General features: G+C 35.9%; 1 protein-coding gene and 1 pseudogene across 4 annotated transcripts in view; one reads left to right on the plus strand and one right to left on the minus strand.

Annotated features, from left to right (window-relative positions):
* Positions 1-21,600, plus strand: part of LOC150104656 (ras-related protein Rab-32B-like) — a 178,561-nt gene extending 156,961 nt beyond the window's left edge. For all 4 annotated transcript variants that reach the window (XM_090395850.1, XM_090395853.1, XM_090395852.1 and 1 more), the window contains 2 exons: positions 12,653-12,761; positions 16,308-21,600. In XM_090395850.1, coding sequence (XP_090251976.1) covers positions 12,653-12,761; positions 16,308-16,447 — 249 coding nt within the window. In that variant the 3' untranslated portion in view covers positions 16,448-21,600. The remainder of the gene's footprint in view (positions 1-12,652; positions 12,762-16,307) is intronic.
* On the minus strand, positions 7,081-7,397 carry LOC150104657 (signal recognition particle RNA; annotated as a pseudogene).
* Positions 21,601-21,818: the final 218 nt, after the last annotated feature.

Consider the following 21,818-nt stretch of genomic DNA (forward strand, 5'->3'; position numbering starts at 1 on the left):
TGAGGAGATAACTGTCTTATGCAGCATGTGGTGAAGGGAACACAAGGATCAAGAGTTTTGGATTTGGTCATATCATCAGAGAAGCTGATTGTGACTGAGAGTTACCATGTAGTCCTGACTTAGAGGGTGAATAGCATGTGGAGGTATCAAAACAGAAGGAATTGATGTGGAATTATAAGGCAGGTGACAAGCTTGTAACAGTACAGTGGATGAAAGAATTTGAAGGAAGAGGGATCATTAGTGTGTATGTAAGATGCTAAAAATGTAATATTTGCATTTGATTTTTGCAATATTCGATGTGTATGTTTTATTGAATATAAAAACAATAAGTATTATGATTTTTTTTTCCGATGGAGGCTCGTGAAATATTTTAATTTTTCCAAAGGAACCTTTACATCCATAAGTTTGGGAAGCACTACCTTAAAACACATCGTGAAATTCCATCTAGTCCCCTGCCTTATATTTGACATTAAATTGACATTTAGTTTACTCAGTATTCGGAATACATCCTCTCCATTCATTTCGAACAGTTCACTCATTATCCTCCTTCTAGGAATAAAGCTTGTAGTACATGATGAAACATTGTAATAAAGTGATCATTAAATAGCTGAACTATGCCTTCGGCTTTGGTCACCCAGTTCTCATCTGCACCAGCAAGATAATCCTGTCCACTATCATTTTTTCTCCTACTTGTCACATAGCGAATCTCCTTGGATTGCAGCGCCAGCCTCCTAATTTTTCCCTCCTCATAATACTGGTCACTTTCCTAAGTCTGATTCCTCATGCAACTGTTCCCCATCTCTCTTTAATTTGCCTTCTACAATCTCCTTTTCTTCTGCAATTCCCTTTTATTCCTTTTGATTCCAAATTATTTCATATTCTTCACTCGAGATATACTATCTGCCATTGCTGTCAACAAGATACTTGCATGCACACTAATGATCCCTCTTCCTTCAAATTCTTTCATCAACTGTATTACAAGCTTGTCACCTGCCTTATAATTCCACATCAATTCCTTCTGTTTTGATACCTCCACATGTCTATTCACCCTCCAAGTCAGGACTACATGGTAACTCTCACCAACTCCTTCCACTCTCCAGGAATCTGCTCCATTGCAATACTTTCGCTAAACAGCCAAGTTAATGGCTTGTTTCACAGCATGTTCTCTTAAAACAGTGCTTCCAAAACCGTGGGCCACAGCCCCCTTGGGGGGCCTTTAGTTTTGTTGAGGAGGCTGTGAAACAAGCCATTAACTTGGCTGTTTAGCGAAAGTATTGCAATGGAGCAGATTCCTGGAGAGTGGAAGGGAGGTGAAATAGTACCATTGCATAAAGGTGGTGGTAGAATGGAGATATCAAACTATAGGCTTGTTTATATTTCTTTTATAGTTAAGATTTTGGGGAATTGGTAAGAACTCATATGCAGATCAGGGTAATATTTATGCAAGCCATCATGAATTTGTTAAAGGCTACTCTTGTTTTAGTAATCTGGTTACCTTTTACAATAGAGTAACAAGAGCAGTGGATGAGGGTAAGGCATATGGTCTTTTTTGGATTTTTCCAAGGCAGCAGAGTGCCACATGACAAATTGATTAAGTTGCATCATATGGGTTTGGATATTATGTTAATGGATTGGTGATTGCCTTCTGATAGATATCAGTTATATATAAGGGGGAAATATCAGGGAGTAGGAAGGTTACAAGTGGGGTCCCACAGGTTTCAGTCCTGAGACCTTTGCTGTACAGATGACGTGAACCTTAGGAGGATTATTAGTAAAAGTCAGTTTAAAGCAACTACCATATTTGCCAGCATATAAGACGCACCCCCTTTTTTGGACACATTTTTTAGGAATATAACTTTATCACTGAATATTATAATGGATTTACAGTATTTCAAATATAAAGTAATAAGTAGGTCTACTTTCAACAACTTAATCTAAATCTAACTTAATCTAACTAGGAAATGGTACCCACCTTTTAATCTTCTTCGTCAAAAGCCAGAAATTCATCTCCAGAGCTAAATGAAGAGACACTTGAAATCTCTTCTAAATCAGAATCTGAATCCTCATACAACAAATTGTCCTCTGTACCATCCAATGCATTACTAGGTGCCACACTTCTTAAGTGATTTAACCACTGTCTCAGTTTTCACGGCCTTCCATGAAGCTTTGACCCCTCACAAACTTGCGAAATGCTAGGCTTCTTCCTGATGGCGTAACCTCAAAATCTGAAGACGGCATCAGCTGTTCCATTTCTCCTTCATAAATCCCTTAAATGGTTTATTAATGCAGATATCTAAAGATTGAAGCTGACTAGTTAGACCTCCTGGAATTACAGCTAACTGAGTTTTCAATTCCTTGAGTTTATTTTTAACATCTTCTGTTCTGTGAGAACGAAACTGATCCCATACTAGCAGGGCAGGCTTCTTCAACACTCTGCCAGGGCGACTAGATCAAATTTTATCTATGCATAACTTCATTCCTCCTCCATCCATCCGGTCTGGAACTGGAATGCTCTCACACATCATAAGGAAGCAAGAAAAAAATCGCCTAACTCGGAATAGAGAAAATTTCCAGAAATGAAAGTGATAAAAAAAAAACTGAGTATCGGCGTATAAGATGCAACCTTTTTTTCAGACCCATTTTGAAAGAAAAAAAATGTCTTGTATGCCGGCAAAAATAGTAAATGCAAGGTTTTAAAATTTGGGATCCATAGATGGGATGCTTCATACTCACTTCATGGAGTTATACTGTAAGAAGCGGAGGAAGCAAGGAATCTTGGGGTGACTGGGGATAGAGATTTGAAGTTCCAGAGATATTTTGCAGAGATACATCTCAGAAAATTGCAGCAACATTGAGGAAAATATTGACCATGAGAGATAAGCGTGCTGGTCATATTGTATAAAGCTTTATTCAGACCACATCTGGATCTCGGTGTTCAGATTTGGTCATCAGGATTTGAAGGAGATGAAGTAACTTTGGACCAGGTGTAGAGATGGATAACAAAAATATCAGGACTGTACAATGTTGATTATGAGGATAGACTGAGGGCATCTGCATAGAAGAGAGCTTGGTGGATAGAGAGATCATATATATTATTATTACAAGCAACTCCAGGGAGGCCCTAAACATTATGTCAAGAACAACTATTCAACATTCAAACAGTATCTATCATACTTTACCTTGGACTTATTCACAGTCATGGCACCTACAACAAACTCTGGCAGCTTATTCCACTCTTCAAGTAAAAAACCTAGCTCTAACGCCGTTGCTAACCAGTTTCCATGGATGGCACCCTAGTCCTCCCACCACCAGTCCTGTTCTCAAAAATATCCTCCGAATTAATCTTATAGAAACCCTTCAGTAATTTGAATGTCTCAATCATATCACCCCTTTTCTGCCTATCAACCAATTTCTGCAACACACAAATCTTCAACCTGCTCTCATAAGGTTCATTCCATAGACTTGCTTTCATCTTGATCACTCGCCTCTGGATCCTCTCCACCTCCTCCTCCTCATCAAGAAGAAACCCTGGCACCCAAATCTGGGCACAGTAGTCAAGATGGGGTCTTATCAAGGCTCAATACAGAGGAACAATAACTTACTTGTCTCTGCTCGTCATAGTATTCTTCAGTAATCAAGTGATTTGATGAGCTGATTTAGCCACTTTTGCAATGTGCTCCCTAAACTTGAACTCCCTATCAACCAACACTCCCAAATCCCTGGCCTTGTCAATCTCCTGGAGTACAGTTCCACCAATGTGGTATACTGCTGCTAATCTTTTCACCCCAAAATGCATAACCTTACATTTTGCTACATCTTGACATCCATTCTCCTTAGCCCAGTCCTCCAATCTATCCAAATCATCCTGCAAAATTTTGACATGTGCATACACTATTGCTCTACCCAACTTTCCATCATCGGCAAACAAATGAACAGTTCCTCTCAGATCCTTTCCTATATCGTTAATGAACAAATTAAATAGTAGTGGTCCAAGAACAGAATCCTATGGCACACCACTAGTCACAGGCCGTCTTTTGGCCTCTACTCCTGAATAAACTCCTCTCTGATATCTCTTCATCAACCACCCTCCTATCCATCCCTGTATGCTGCAGTTTACTGATTAGAATTCCATGTGGTATCCTGTCAAAGGCCTTAGCAAGATCCAGCAGTATCACTGTAAACCCATTACCCTTAACCAGTTCAACTGTCACTGTGTTATAAAACGTGAGCAAGTTACTGAGGCATGATCTACCCTTTGCAAAACCATGCTGTCCCCCCCCCCCCCATATAGTATCCCATTTTCATCTATCCATTTCTGTATTTTTCTCTTGACTACTTTCTCCAAGACATTGACAAAGACTCCTGATAATATGCTGATTGGTCGGTAATTTGCAACAGCAGTCTTGGAACCTCCTTTATGCAGTGGAACTATTTTCCCTTCTTTCCACTCCCTCGGGACTAACCCAGACCTGAGACTCAAATTAAACAAAATGGTCAAGGGCACTGACAATTCTTTAGCAGCTTCACGTACGACCCGAGCTGGTATACCATCCAGTCCCACAGATGTATTCACATTAAGGTTTTGTAATACACTATTCACCACCCCCTTCATTCCTGCAATTTCACCACCTGGATGATATACGCTTGCAAAGTGCTTGCTCAGTAATTCCACTATATCAGCTGATTCAGTTACCGCCCTACCATTGGCATTCCTTAAAATCATTCTGCTGTCTACATTTTTTCTTTTACTTGCAACATATCGAAAAAACTGTTTGGGATTCTCTTTAGTTTGCATGACTAATTCTCTTTCATAATGCGCTTTTGCTTTTCTTACCACACTCGTTACCCTTCTGGCCTGCGCTTTATACCGTTTGTGTGCCTGCAGGTCACCTTTCTCCTTAAATTCCCTTCACAGTTGTTTCTTTTTTTGCAGCCTCAAGCTTAATGGTGTTATTCATCCATTTAACCCTTACCTGATTTACTATTCGGACTCTAGGTATACAGTCAGCCACCTCCTGCAAACGCTCCTTAACCATCTCCCATGCACTATCAACATCCAGTCCTTGCAGTTTTACATGCCATGGCACTGAACCAAGCAATCTCCTAAGCTTGTCATACTTACCAGCCTGGTAATTCCATATGTACCCTGTTTTAATTGAAAATTCCACACATTTAGCCACCTCCCAGGTCAAGATCTTATGATCACTCTCACCAGTTGGTGGCAATGCGGTCATATTCACTACAGTCAAATTCTCAGATGCAATTACTAGGTCAAGCAATCTCAAAACTCTAGTGTTTTCCATTACATGCTCTCTCAGATAGTTATCCCTTAATAACTGCATAAAATCCAATTCCTTCTTCCCATGTGTCCTCTCCTCCTTCCAATCAATGTTACCATAGTTGAAATCCTCCTTCCACTCATTGCGTCTATTTGCTTATACATACTATCTCCACCATTTATTCCATCTATAGCAGCACCCAACTGCTAGTCTAATCTCACACCAAATAACCTCAAATGTGCTCTTTTCTCTGTCCTGCAGTTCAACTTCTACTCTCCTTGGCTGCAGTTCATCAGCTATCATCGATAACACTTCTCCCCCCATCTTATTCTCTCTGTCCTGCCTGAACAGACTACACCCTTCACATTCTATCCCACTAGCTATATCATCTTCTGTCAGCCATGTTTCACTAATGCTAATAACTTGTAGCCAGGAAGAGCCAACCAAGGCCAAAAATTCTTCCTTCTTGTTTCTAATACTCCTGGCATTAGTATACATGAAATGCAGAAGCCCGTTAGTCCCACTAACTATCCCATTCTGATTTGTTGTCCTTTGTACTAGCTCGGGCATATTATACACATTCTTACACTCAACTCTGCCTCACTGATGTCTGCATACCCATTCTCCCCCCCCCCAGCTTAATAACTCTAGTTTCCCTAATTCTTCACTTTCACTTCATTCAACAACACTTTTTCCAGTCTCCGCACACCAAATCCATTCAGATGCAAACCATCCATCTTGTATAAATCCTTTCGCCCATCAAACTCACTCCACATCACTCCTCCTGCATAACCTGCACATAATCATTTGCAATTATGGCCCTCCTTCTCAACTCTTCTCTGTCATACCGCAGCAACAGACTCACGATCTTAACTCTCTTTTCTTTTGCTACCTTTAGTAATTCCTTCGAGTCCTCTCTCATAGCAGTTTTTTCTCCTTTTAAATCATTCGTTCCTGCCACTACTATCATTTCTTTCACCCCCCCCTCTGCTTTTGCACTGTAATAGACTCACTTACATCCTTAATTTTTGCTCCTGGTAAGTACGATTTTGTCAAACTCTCATCTATTACACCTCTTACTAATGAATCACCATACAACACTAGCTCCTTAATTTTTCTTACCACGCATTTGCTTCTTTCCGTTAGCTGATGCGCTCGGTAAACAATTTTACAATCACTCCAGCTGCCGCTTCGCCCTATGTATCACTGTGTGCAACCGTGCAATCTCTCTCATTGCAACTAACTCTTCATTTTTTTTTATCCATTAAACCATTCTCTCACTCTGTATTTTTACTTTCACTCTCACTTTCAACACCGCTCTCATTGCTATCTGATACTACATCGCAAATTCCTATCATATCACTATTTTCTATCACATTCTGGCTTTCATCTACGACATCAATCTCCCAACCTGAGACACTTTAAATCCTCACTTTCGGCACACTTTCCCACGACTATCATTATTGAGCCAAACTCCAGCCGCTTTCGGAAAAGGATACATCCCGCAGACATTACACTGAACGAACTCCCTTAAGTTAAAATTTTTAAACAAAGACTGCGATGATGTGAACACCATTGTCTTTCTTCTCATTGGTGCCATGTGCTATGCTATCTATCGTATCTTATCAAAATACTAATTTAAATAATGCAGAAATCACACAGACACACTAAGTTACCAAAAGTAAACAATACTACGTTAAGATTAAAGCAGTATTGCCAATTATTAATCAAAATAACACTTATCTTTTCAGGAGCTCTCTACAAACACTACACACCATTCAGCTCTCTAGTGGCCAAATTAAAAGAACTGGGTCCGGTTTTCTTGGGCTGGCTATCACTCAACGCCTATTGACAGACACGATCCCACTACTGCACGACACAGAAGCTTTTGCATGCTGCGTTTCTACCCTGAGCCAGTTCAGGGTAGAAACGCAGCATGTGTTTTGTTAGTCAACCTTGTAACCTGAAGCTCCCTCCAAGTCACCATATTGATGGCACGCTTAGTGCCGATATCTGATTGCCACAGGATCGTTACAAAACAGAACTCCAGTCCTCAAACCATCCTCCAGTTCAAGCCTCCAAGCAGCTGGGTTACAAGAGACTGCCACAACTCTCGGCATATATATTAAAACCATTACTCATTAATTGATCCCTAAGACTGCAGGCAATGAAAAGTGTGGATTTTAACATGTTACCAGTGCACCGGAAGGCAAACATAAAAGGTTGGGTCACAAAAGAAATTTTTAATGAATGGTTCCATCAATGTTTTGTTCCAAAAGTTTTGGAACAAAACTTTTTTGATGGGAAAAAATCTGGACTTTAAAGTTTTATTGATTATAGACAATGTACCTGGCCATCCTGTTTTAGAAGATGTACTGGAATGTTCTTACTACATAAGAACATTCCAGTACATCTTGGATAAACTAGATAATGATAGTTTACTGACAGTTATTGATGTGTGGAAGAAATTTTTTATGTTGGATTGCATCAAACTTGCTAAGTTGGCATTATCAGAATTCAAACCATCAACTTTAAATGCATGCTGGAAAACTACTTGGCTAGAATATGTGAAAAAGAAAAACCCTGTACATACTGAATATCCCAATATCATCATGCACATGCAGTTGGCAGAGAAGGATTTGATGATTTTTTTGTCTGCAGATGAAAAAAAAAAAAAAAAAAGTGATAATGAAGAGATTCCACTCACTGCAGGATTAATTAAACAAGGGCTTCAAATGGCTAGTAAATTGCATAGTCATTTTCTTACACATGATCCAAATACTGAACGAGCTGAACAGTTTAAACATGAATTCAAGTCATGTATGGATAATTATACAACAATCTAGTCAAAACAGGATCTCAACAATTAATTACAGAGTTCATGGTATAAAAAAAATCAACCTTTAGCATTATTGGAAATAGTGCTAATTTAGTTCCTTTTAATGAAGAAAATGTTTTGCATTTGCAGTATGAACAGGATGGTCAAAGTGTTTCAGACTGATGAAAGTGATTTAATTCCAGTCTCTCACAAAAGAATGCAGCTGCTGTCAGAAAGTGATGGTGAATAAAATTTAACTGATAAACCATATGTGCAGGTGTATTTGGCATTTTCAAATTTTTTATTAGCGATACTATTTTCTTTTATTTAAAGTACATACATAGAAAGATACATAAGTATTTAAAATAAAAAATATTCCATTAAAATTAAATAGTTTTGTTCGAAAATAACTTATTGTTTGTATCAGGTTTTCACATCTGGAATCATTCTTCTATTTTTTCATATGTCCTGTATATTCTTTTTTACATGGCTTTCATTTGCATGGTTTTTTCTGGAACCATTCTGCCGTGTGAATGAAGAATTGGGTGTATTGTGAATCTAACAACTGGAAGAAAGGTGATGACCAGTTCTGAGAATAGTATAAAGAAAGAAGCTGATCAGTTGTGGTGAAGGCAAAATTAGACCCATAAAAAGCATTCCTTACAAAGGGAAAGCCAAGGTTTTTAACTATGTGATAAGTACGAGAAAAAATGCCATGGAAGAACAACTTTTTTTGAATGCAGATTGTAGGAAAGTGTCAGATGCTTTAGAAATAGCTGAGTTAAGCAGTCACTATAGCAAAGTACATCCCATACAGACATTAGCTATCTATCTGAACTGAAGTGGAATTAGAAAGGATAGAGGTTGATGAATTGGAAGTATTAAAGCTATTGAAAGAGCTTAATTTGAACAGCACAGCACCAGAATTGAGATGGGATATCGGCAAGGGTGGTGCAGGAATGTGAAAAAGTATTGAGTGCCTCTGATGCTGTCATTCAACTTCAGTCTCAACACATTTCCTAATTGTGTTGGAGGGCAAGATAATTCAGTTATGCAAGAGTGGAACTACGACAGAAGCAACCAAATATAGACCACTCAAGTAATTATCTGTGGAGTGTTCATTAAAGTTACTGAAGAGGCCACTTCTTAGAAACATGCATTGAGAAGTTGGTAGATAGAACCTTTGTCCTCTGTAAAGCTGGATGTAAATGTAGATGTTGCTTTAGCAGTTGGTTCATATTTTTTAATAGTGACTACAGTATTGAATAAGGAAAATTAATATACCAAAATGCTTTTGGATGTTGTCAAGATATTTGGCAGGATTCCACAGTGGAAATTGTTATACAAAGGAATCTGTATGCAAAATAGGCTTGTGACATCAGTGAGAAAGAGCTGTTGACTGCTAGGTTGAAGAGCAGGATGACTACTAATGGAGTACCATGGTACTTCACTATCCATCCTTCTCCATGGTTTACTGTGTCATTATTGTTTGATAGTAATATACAATTCTTTGCTGGTGCCAAGTTAGGAAGGGTGATAAAGACATTTCAGATAAAAAATTCCTTGCAGGATTATCGGAACAAACTAATTCTTTTGGCAAATCTCAAAGATATCAGTTCAGTCTTTTTAAGTGTAAAGTTTTATACATTTCGGAATGAACATATTACATGCAGAGAGTATTACATTAATGGAAATTTGCTAGTGGTAAGTGAAACTTACCATCTGGAATGGTGATAGATGTTAAAATTTAGGACTACGTGGTTAAGTCATTAACCATGAACTATACTGTTGAAGAGAACGATTTTTTTTTTTATAATAAGAAACTTACAAGGCTTTGATAAGACCAGATTTCATATTGATTGCTGTGTTTAAATATGGTCATATAAGAAAACATCTAGCAGACTGTAACCAAAATATCTGGTATTATCTGTGGAATTGGGCATATGAGGAACAGACTACAAGAATGGGAATCTTCAATATTGAGTACTAAACAGAAAGGTGGAGATACATGTGTATAAGTTGGTGTTGGGGAGAGTATTATCTCATGGTATAGACAACTGAGATTTTACAGCTTATGGTAGGCAGGAGAAATTTGAATCATGAGTATTTTCAAGAAGCAATAAGATCTGTGTTCTTTCTTCTCATAGCATGTAAGTGTGCAGAATGGGCATGGACTTCCAGTCGATGTTGTAAGTGCATCTTCAGCCAATTTTTTTTTTTTTTTTTTTTTTAACCTTTTGAGCAGTGAATTAAAAATACATCTCACCTTCTGTGGCATTTAAAAAAAAAATGGAAAGGTTGATAAAAGACTGCTGAACTTCCCTGAAAAATTGAAACACTGGGAAATTTATGGTTTTATTACAGTGGTTAAAATTTGAATGCATTGAACAAATATATACATGTCGATACTGTGTAGGACATGGTGACTGTGGTGTAGCTAGAGCCTTTTCAGCCCGTGGTCCCCGAATTTGCCGCACCTCTCAATACACACCAAAAATACTACAAAAAGTCAAAATGATGTATAGGAAAATAAATTAAAACACTGTTTATTTTTGAAATAAAACTTTAATATCAACATTCTAAAATGTTTATTTTTGAAATAAAACTTTAATATCAACATTCTAAAATGTTTATTTTTGAAATAAAACTTTAATATCAACATTCTAAAATGTTATATTTCTTGCTTTTTTGTTAGCAAAATCAATGACATTGGAGAAGTCTATTTCATAGTAATGTAGGTAATACTTAATCAGTTTTATTTAAAAAAACTCCTCTCACAACTAGCAACACTTACAGCAATTGAAGAAAATTCACTGTAGTATTACAATATTTGGAAATGAGTTAGAGACTATTTTTGAATTAACTGCAAAAATTCAAAAATTTTCAAAGTCCCCCCCCCCAGCTACACCACTGCATGGTGACATTGTATACATACACTACTTTACTGCTCAAAAGGGTTTTAAAAAATATATAGGTATTTAGGCATTGTATGACCTGGAAGGGGCCTGCCTTTGAATGCTTGATTGTCTGGATAATAAGAAATTAACTGTGACTCTTTTGTTTTTAAATCAGTGTGAATCCTGCCTATGAAAGGTTGTAAACTTATTGTATATTTGGTGTTGCAGAGTTTCTGGCTTGTCACAGAACAAGCCAGGAACTCTGCTCTACTCTAAAGACCAAATAGACAATCACACAGCTTCAGGCTTTCAGAAAAGTAGGATAGAGATAGTCCCACACCAATTAATGAATATTATGATTATTGCATTACCATAATATCTAATGAACCCCTTGAGGATATACACTGCATTAGCTTTGTATTAGGAATACCCACACCCGATTTAATTATTTGGCATGATAAATGAAGTACTACGTAATGGAGAAACATGGTGTTGTAAGCCAATTTGACCAAACTCAGATAATTGGGGCCTGGAGGGCAGGTGCCAGTATTTCAGAAACAGCCACCCTTGATAGTATGGTTTCTCCCATACTATCAAGGGTGTACCAGTACTGGATTAACCATGAACAGATGTCCAACAGGACTCACATTGGCAGCCACTGATGGTTGATCCTAGAGGTGAGTATCAGGTGTCCCAACCTGTATCACAGCTACAACGTGTGACAGTCACACCGCTCACCCACCAGTACAACGAGGGCAGTTCAACCCATTTCCACATGCACCATATGCTGTACTTTGCTTTGCCTGGGGTTCCACAGCCAGAGATCAACAAGGATATCCCATGATGATGGCCAGGCATCACAAACAACAGCCTGCATGGGCCAAGGAACATCAGCAATGGACCTTCAACAGATGGAAGAAGAAGAGGAGTGATGAGTACCATTTCCTGCTGCACCATACTAATGGCCAGGTTGGCATTTGGCATAAACAGCAAATCCTTATCCCTTGGTTGCACAGTTGGGGGTTCAGCAGGCCAATGGAGGTGGTGGTATGGTCTGGGAAGCTTTTTTCCTGGCACCTGAGGTGTTGGTTATCATCCTACAAATACTGAATGCTACAGCAGCCTGTTAGCTGGCCATCTCCATCCATATCTGCAGGAGGTCTGCCTCGACCACAGTGCCATCTTTCAACAGGATAATAATGCACCTTATCATTGGACTCATACAATGAATTGACCACATCGCCTTGGCTGCCAAACTCTCCTGACTAACCCAATTGAACATGTGTAGGAGATATGCTAGAATATAGGGTGTGAGAACTGCTGATCCTCCTCCATGAAATGAGTGTGAATTGATGGAATTCCTGCAGTGGACGTGGGGCAAAATTATACATGGAGTCAACACTTTGTAGAATCTGTTACTAGGTGTCTGCAAGCCATGATTGCATAGAGATGCATTATTAGGTGGGTGTTCCTAATCTAAAATTAGATTTTATTGTTCTAATGCAAGGCTAACACTAAGTTAGCCTTGCAGTAGAACAATAAAATCTAATTTTTGTTTGAGCACATGACAAACTAAACTACACACATCACATAAAGTACACTAATTTTAAGTTTTGGCTTGCAAAAATTGAAAATTATGCATCTATATGTTTTTCTAGTGTGACATTCATGGAATAAAGATACCCTGTGAAGTTTTAAAGAAGTTCTGTAAGCAAAATAATATATGTGCTTGGTTTTTCACATCTGCTAAGGAAGACATCAATATAAGTAAGTGAATTTTGGAAGACTATTTAAACTCAGCATATTTCTAAATATATCAGTAAGCAGTAATTCTAATAATTTATCATTAAATATTGATACTTTTTCATATTAAGACGAAAAAATATGTTGGAAAGGTGAAATTATGAAATCTTTATTCTGATCAGTATTTTGAGGTATACCTTACTAATAATTGAAACATACAACCATAAAAATATCTACCTCGAAATAACCAGATGATATTATCGAAGATTAACAGTTCATGACCTTGTAAGTTGGGACTAGACTAGTACCATTCCATGAGGGTGATGGATAGCTGTTAATCAAATAGAAAACATGTAGGCTGAAGCAATATTATTATTATTATTATTTTTTTTTTTTTTTTTTTTTTTTTTTTTTTTTTTTTTTTTTTAATAACAGAATTTAGAACAGTGGTCATGTTGGAAGTAAAAGGGGCTTGTGCTGCAGTATGTAGGCAATCCAAGTTTGGCTTGTGAATCATGGTTTTGCAGCTTTCTTTGAATGGTCTTCCAAACAAAATTATACTGAAAAAAAAAACTGTCTTGTTCCATGTGATTCCATCTGGAATATATGATCTGCAAGGCCTAATTTCATTTAAAAAAAAAAAAAAAAAAAGTTTAAAATGTTCAACAGTCCATACTGCTGAACAACTGCAAGCCAATCCAAAATATGACCATAATAATATGGTCACATATACCAGCATAAGAGATAATAGCAGTTAATAGCATTTTGGAATTATATTGTTTACCTTCCCTAGTTCCATGAAGTTAATAACATTCATATGGTCTAACATATCTAGAATTGTCTGCCTTTGTCATATGAAGACTAACTCTGGTTTGTCACTTTTAATCCCATGTTCACTAGAGGATGAGGAATCTGCATAGCCTGTAAGGAATGGAGAGAATCCAACTAGAGCTTCTGATGTAATTTCTAATATTCACCTGTGCTGAATAAATATGGAGTGGTAATTTGGTATTTTGCCAAGCAAATTGTATTTTTGTTGAAAAAGTGAACTTTATAACCACTAACGGGGGTTTAATTGGTTGTTAGCACCAAAACACATACAAAAAAGAAACACCAAGTTTTGTCAAAGGAACTTGTGGCTTCTTCAAGGTAAATAAACAAAGATGATGAGAAAAATATAAATTATCATAAAAAAATAGTATAGCATAAGGAGTCAGTCATCTGTTTTCTAGCATTGTTTGGAGATGATTAGCTGAAAAGTTGAAGTTACATATGTTAAATCAGTCTAATCAGTGATTTCCAGAGATCACTTAGGATAAGTCCTTGGTTTTTGTTGAGAGAACCATGAGAATGATTGACTGTGCTTAGATACCTTTATCCAACAAGCAGGAATATGTGGCCGGCCTGGTTGGCTGAGTGGTTAGTGTATCTGCTCTCCCAGCCAAAAGGCTGTGGGTTTGAATCCAGCCATGGGCTTGGATGTTTGTGATTGTCTCTGAAATTACTAGTGGTATTGGTGGGTGGTAGATGCTGTAGGTGTAGTTTGTGGTTAGCAGAGATAGAGAGCTGCAGAGTAGATGTCCTCCCTCGATAAGTCTTTGGACTCCCTGGAGGTGTCAAGTAGTAATAATAATAATAATAATAAATTAAGGATTGATGTTGGTTATGAAAATTAACTTCTGGCCTGGGCATTGCAACTATTGTACAGAAAGCTAAGTGTAAGTATGAAAAGGAACTAGCTCTGCAAGCTAAAGCCAACCCAAAATAATTCTGTCATGTTACAAGTAAAAGAAAGAATAATTCAGTGTGGATGGTATATGGGAGGCAGATGCAAAAGAGATTGTTCAACTGATGAGTGCCCATTTTGCTTAAAAAAAAAAAAAAAAGCTATCAGTCTGGTGTATGCGCTACTGGTGCACTAGAGGGGAAGAAACTCAAGTGTATGGGGGGGGGGGGGGTTTCCAATATACTCAGAAATTCTAAATATGAATTTCTGAGTAGCATATACTTTCCCTAACTATTGTTCTCACATGTGAAGCAGGGTATACTTCCACAAAAATGTTCTTCAGTTAATTGGTGATCTCTCTCTCTCTCACAACAGATTCACTCCAATCACTTTTTCATAGATATTCTGTTTTTGTCTTATAACTTCTCTATAGTCCGTGTAGTTAGCCTAGTGGCTTTGTGCTTCGCAACCATATGCCTGGGGAAGGAGTGTCCTAGGTTCGATTCCCGTCGACGATGTGAGGAGCTTAAGGATTTTCCTCAGCCATAGCCAAGTTAGCCAGTCTTGGGCGTGGTTGACAGGGTTTTTTCCCCTCGTTTATCTGGGGGTTTTCATCCCGCAAGCAGGCAAACCGTCCCCGTGAACACACATGGATAACAGTCAAGAATACTGCCCTTACGAGATGCGGCAGAGGAGTGGTGAACTGACTGCATTAATACGCCAGTAAACCCCTTATTAGGAGGGGACTCAACCTGTCCTAGGACGAACAAGTAAATGGATGGATGGAAACTTCTCTATAAATATAAATATTTTTGTAAGTGTTGGTCATCTGCACTGGCTGCCACTATTCCTCCACTTTCTCTCTAGCCTCTAAATACATGAGAAAATTGCTGGTTAGCATTTGTTCATCTCCTTCAAACATACCAACTTTTTTTTATCCTCTTTCATTATACCTATGTCTGCTTTGAAGCATCTTTCCTAAAAACAGCAGCTTGTCACTTTTTTTTTTTTTTTTTGCCCCCACGCACACTGGTGATGCCGTGAAAAGTCAGCTATTGTAACAACCTTAAACACAACAGAATTAGATATGTTCTAGCAACAAGACATAAATGGAAACATGGTGTTGCCAACAGAGGAATTATAAAAATATCAGTGACATACTAGTGTTACCAAGACAAAGAAAACAAAAACTGGTAAGACACTTTGAAATAATTATTAATAATTAATTTTAACTATCGATAATTTTCAACTCAAGTTGAGTTGGCCAGCATCATGTACATTGGGCATGGTTTTTCATCCAGTAAAATGGATAGTGTCCAGAGAATACAGTCTCAAATTTAAGACTGTATTCGGTGTTTGTGACATTAGGTTTATACAAAGCCAATTTATTTAGTTTTGACAGACTATTGAACTTAACATGTAAAGGGAAAGTGCCTCTGAAGGTGCCAAATGAATTCCAAGATTATCATGCACATTGCAGCAGTATGTATTACATTCTAACAGTTGGCACAATTCATGGAAGAAAGTTACATAATATTACAATATTATACATTGAGTGTGATGAAAAAGTTGTCAACTTTTCAAGAAACAGCTTGTGTTGATTAGCATTTAGTTTGAGAAGATGTGTAGAAGTAGCATGTATGTTTTCATCTGAAAGGTTGGGGAAAGGGAAAAAAAACTTTGTTTTTAATTAAGGATCTGTAGTTCCTAAGCATTTATCCCCTTCCTTCCTCCTTCTCACACATCATCCAAAGATATTCTTACTTTATATGTTGTATTTTAATAATTGTCTAATATGCTATATAATTCTTAATTTGAAATTGCTGCATTTTAAATTCTTTCAGGTGAAGCTGTTGAATATCTTGTAGATAAAATTATAGACTTTCGAAAGGAACATGATGAAAGTACGTTTACAAATACTCATGAGACAGTGCACTTAAACCAAAAGAAAAACTCTAAAAAAATTAAGTGCTGTGGATCATAGAAATTCTTATACATCTTGAATAAGATCTGTACTGCAAGACAAAATGAGGTGTGTGGCGTAGGTATGTTATCGTTCTCTTACAGGAGCATATTGGTTGTTATTTAAGATCTGGTGAAAGGAAATGTTTATCGACCTTACTATTGTGACAAAAGTTTTACTGATATATAGCCAAAGGCAGCTGGACTGCTATATGCTATATTTACATGTTGTTGTTTTTAGAGTTGTATTTTACAGAAATGTTCAGTGTAGCATCATAAATCAGAATAAGCTGTATTTGATATTTTAAGCTTGCTGATTTGTGTGATGTTAAAATATATATTTTTTTCCCTTAACAAATGAAAGGTCCAGTGAATCAGTATTATGATATCAATTTACTGTACGCAGTATGGTTGTGAAATTGTGATATCTTTCTCTGACTACTGTTTAATGTGATTTTATCATTAATAACAGTACTCTGCTTTTTCTGACTGTTGGGACTTGATTAAGCTACTTTTCACTTTATTATTTTTAAATAAAATGTACAAAAATGTATAGTATTCAGTATGCTGGCATACTGTTAATATTTTATATGCACAATATATACTTGTAAATGTTTATTCTATACATTTGTGCAACTTTGGGTGTATTTAATGGAAGTTGTTTTTTTGTTTTTTTTTTAATTGGTTTCAATGACTGATCTCTTACATTGAATTATGTAAATAATTTATGCATTTTTTGCATATTTGATTTTGTGGAATCCGAGCCATGTGATATTTTTGGTTGTGATGGATTTCTTCTATCAGGTATTGAAACACTATTGACAACTGCTTGCTCATTCTCTGTACTTTAATTAGGTATAAGATCATGAATGCTATATGAGCTGTTAAAACATGTTAAGCTAGAAAATGTTTTTACAAATATAAGGATTATTGAGCACCATCTGAAAGTTGTTGAGCTGTGCAAAATGAGAAGTTCTCAGTCATTTTGGGGTTCCTGAAACTATTGATGACTACTTATGTTTTAAGTGGATAATCTTGATTACCCGGTTTATTGAGACTTTTAGTGCTGTCCCCACCCCTCCTACAATTTTCACCTAGGTGGCCTTTGTTGCTATTTCATTAATTATCTACTGAATATAACTGTGCATTTAGAGAAGCTGATCTATAGGCTAAAAAATGAGTGCATAGTAAATAAGTAACGAGTATAGGGCATATAGGAATGTGTTAAACAGTAAAGTTAAATTAAGGAAACAATGTTCTTTGCTAGCTGGCATGGTTGTATTTTCAAACAGAATATAAAAGAGTGATGTAAATGTAGATTATGAATAGTCTGTAGCCTTGACAAGAATTTCTGTAAAACGATAGGAAAAAATGCTCTGATGTTAATTGGAATGTATGGATGTGAAAATTTAAATTATCAGAGATATTTGACCTACCTCACTAAATTGTCTGATATCACTTTTGCAAGTGGTTAGTTATTTTTATCTGAGAATTTAATGCCCTTATCCATTTGCTACATGTAGAAGAAAAAACTGTTGCTCTCTGAAAGGTCAGACCTATAGAAATCATTTTTGAAATTTTTTTTTCCTACTTCTTCCCCAGACCCCTAATTAAGCAAAGTAATAGTCTCGTCTATGGTAATAATAATCATCCACCGCTACTTTGAGAAGAATTGTGGTATTGCACAAGAACATTAAATTGTGATGGTTGCTATGGTAATGGTGATCACTTATTAACTCATCCTGAATCTTATTTTTCAACTGGGGATTTATTACACAGAGTGTATATTGATCAGTTCAAGGAGAGTGTGATCCTCCTCATGGTTAACTAGTCACTAGAGAATTATTTTGCTCCATTTACAGTGTCTGTTGCTTCAATGAAACATGAAAGTTGTATTTGCAAAAGAACTTTAAATTCATCTGTCATTATAATACAAGTTTTGATACTGCTAATTTTGAATAGTATATTTACCTCTGTAATTCATGACATCTGATTGCTGTGTTATAATCATAAGTACAAAATAATGAAAACACAGGATTATGAGAAGACTTTTCTGCTCAGTAGTTATTCTTTCTTGCGATAAAGATTATTGTAACACCTAATGATTTTTGGATTGAATCTTGAATTTGTTTTATTTACATCTAATTTTTAATGGTGTAAGAAAAATTAAATATTGGAATAAATCTGATTAGTAAGGTTAGTAATGATAGAGCCAGATGGATTTGTGTGGAATAAAAGCTAAAATACCAGACTAGATACACAAATTTATATATAGTATAGATGAGAATTGTGTTATTAGAAGTAAAATAGTTGATTGGAGATTACTGCTGAAACTATTAAAACTTCTCCAAAGAAAGTAAGGTTGGTCTTATGGTACCAGTATCAGAAAGTAAGTATTATATTGCATTTATAAACAGAATGGGGAGAAATAAGATTATCAGAATATAGATATGCAGAAGGCACATCTATATTATACATGTGCCTTCTGCACATCTATATTATAGATATGCAGAAGATGGGAAGGGGGTGCCTAGTTAAGAATATATGACAAAAATAGTTAAAACTACTTTCTGTTGACTGAATTTCTGGTCTTACCACTGGTGTTGTCATGTATATTAAATGTAGTTTCAGATTTAGCATAAGTGCTTATTTCCTCATGGTGTATTATCCAAATATTGTACTTAAGATGAATTCCTGTAGTTGTGGAAAGCTTAAGAATTTGTTGATATCATTAATAGGTCATGTAGCTAATTAAGCACTAAACACACAAAATAATGCCATCATAGTATACCTATATATTAAATATTAAAGTATATTATCTTATTTAATATAAGATACACACAGAGCTTAATGCTGGTCATTAAATTATTTGATCTTAAAAGTATTCTAATTATTAATTTAAAAATTTATATATTAATGAAAAGGTAATTTTATTTTTTTTTGCTTTGAGCTTTAAATGATGCAGGATATTTTTAATCTTGACTAATAGAATTTTTTGGTTTCCCCACCATCACCAAACTGCTTTAATGAAAATTTTAAAAATGTTCATTTAAGGTTGATTGTTATATAGATCTCCATTAATCTTTCAATTGTAGAATTTGTTAAAAATTGGAAAAAGTGACATTTTTAAGATCTGTACCATCATCTAGAAAATCTAGAATACAATATTTTTTCTATTAAATGTTTTCTTTTATTAGCTAATTTTTATTGTAAATATATATATTTACTGGTATATTGTGATCCGTCCATTTTTTGAGACTGTATGAGGCTTTGCATTGAATTTTTGTATTCTTATTCTTCTGGGAATTAAAAACTTAACTTTGACTTTGTGATATCAATTATACAGTTAATACATAAATTTTAAAAAATTCTCTTTGTATTAAAAAAAAAAAAAAACTAGTTTAATACTACAGATGAGCAAATGCTATCAATTAACAGTTATTGTATAATGATATTTAATATTATAAGCTATGCTGAGCACAAGATGTTCCTTTTAAAATAGTGTTGTATGTGTGAAGAGGAAAAATATATGTACTGTAATAATTTTTCTAGATAACTTATTGCAACAAAAATTGCTTACTGACAATTGGTATCTGTTTTGCTGTTTTGGAAAGTGAAGAGCAAATCAAAGAGTTATTAGAAAACCTCTAAACTCTTTACCTTTCATAGGTTTCCTAATAATTATAATTTAATATCAATATTGCATTGCAAAAATAAAGCCAAATGATGCATGTCTTAATGTCCAAGGCTTTATAGGAACACTTACCATCAGTAGACATGTTTTACTAGAAATGTTGCTCTTAAGTATTATTGCACATTCATAATAGGTAAGGACTCTTCAATGATGGAAAAGTACTCATTAACCAGTGTTGTCAACTTTAGAGAAATATTATTATAATCGTATTAACAACTGTCAGTTTTTCTGAACAATGATGGTTATGCACAAGTCTTTTCAGAATATCTGCTTTTCTTGTTGCAAGCAACTTTCACATCAGCCTTTAACAGTTTGGCTAAGCTGACATTGAGTTTTCAACCCCCCCCACACACACACACTGTCATTTTGAAACCTGTGAAGTTGTAAATATTCATATCATAACTCTAGATAGAGTTATAACAAACTGCATACTGCATAATCATTTATTTCTCATCACTTCTCTTAACACATTAATGTTAGCTTAGAGATTGCACGCTGCACATGCTTATTTTTGCAAATTTGTGAAAGTTACTATTATTGCATGTGTGTAGGGAGGGGATTTTGCCTGTCATGACTTCTACAGAAAGCTGTCGACATTAATTTTTGTCTTATTTCAAATATTTGTTGAAAACTTTAACTTGGTTATAGTATAAATTAAAGATGCCAAGAAACTATATTCTTGGTTTCATCCTTTATCTAAATGTAAACAAACTTTGCAAATGAAATATCTTCAGGACTGGGCTACTTGTATATAGGGGCTAATGATTTCATATCAATTGCCTTAGTATTCCCCTAATGCAAAGCACATATCCTTACAGACATGTATAATGCCATGCATTATGGAAAAGGCCACTACCCAGACTGGTTTTGACTTTTATTAAGATCTCATCAGTGGGAGCCAGACTCAGAAGAGCTACCACGGTTAGAGTAATGCATAAGTCATATTTCGATATACTAGTAGTCCAAAGGTGTCACACCTTATTACTAAAATACTCTGAATTAACAGTAGATGTTGAAAGATGAAACCAAGAATATAATTTCTTGGCATCTTTAATTTATAGTATAACCAAGTGTGAAAAACTCTCTTTCAACATTATCTCCAATCCAGAGTATTTTAGTAATAAGGTGTGAAACCTTTTGACTACTTGTATATTGGAAATATGATTTCTTCATTACTTTAACTTTGGTATCTCTTCTGGTTCTGGCTCCTACTGTTTTTGGGAGTTTACTTTTGGGGGAGTAGAGAGGTTCTGCTTGGTAGCAGGTTTTTGCCTGCCACTGAGTGGGACCACTGTTGAGTTTCCTGTCCTGGAGTGATTCAGGCCATGAGTAATGAGTTTAGTAGAGATCCTTTAGGGTCACTCAGAGTTTTTGGAGCTATCCCTGCACTTTTAACATACCTCAACAAAAGTCGAAACCAGTGTGGGAAGTAGCCCTTCCCATCATGCATAGCATTATACATGTCTGTAAAGATATGTGCCTTGCATTATGGGATACGAAGGCAATTGGTATTGAAATCATTAGCTTCTATATACAAGTAGTCCAGTCGTGAAGACATTTTTACACACAAACTTCGTTTACTTGCACTTGGATAAAGAATGAAACCAAAAATATAATTTCTTGGCATTTTAACTTATTTCAAATAATTTTCAAAATGTGCATCAAGAAATTTGTATGCAGGGCAAGAATAACTAGAAAC

Source organism: Typopeltis vanoorti, chromosome 7 (assembly GCF_054136105.1).
Source record: "Typopeltis vanoorti isolate ZY-2024b chromosome 7, IOZ_Tvanoo_1.0, whole genome shotgun sequence".
Lineage (NCBI taxonomy): Eukaryota > Metazoa > Arthropoda > Arachnida > Uropygi > Thelyphonidae > Typopeltis > Typopeltis vanoorti.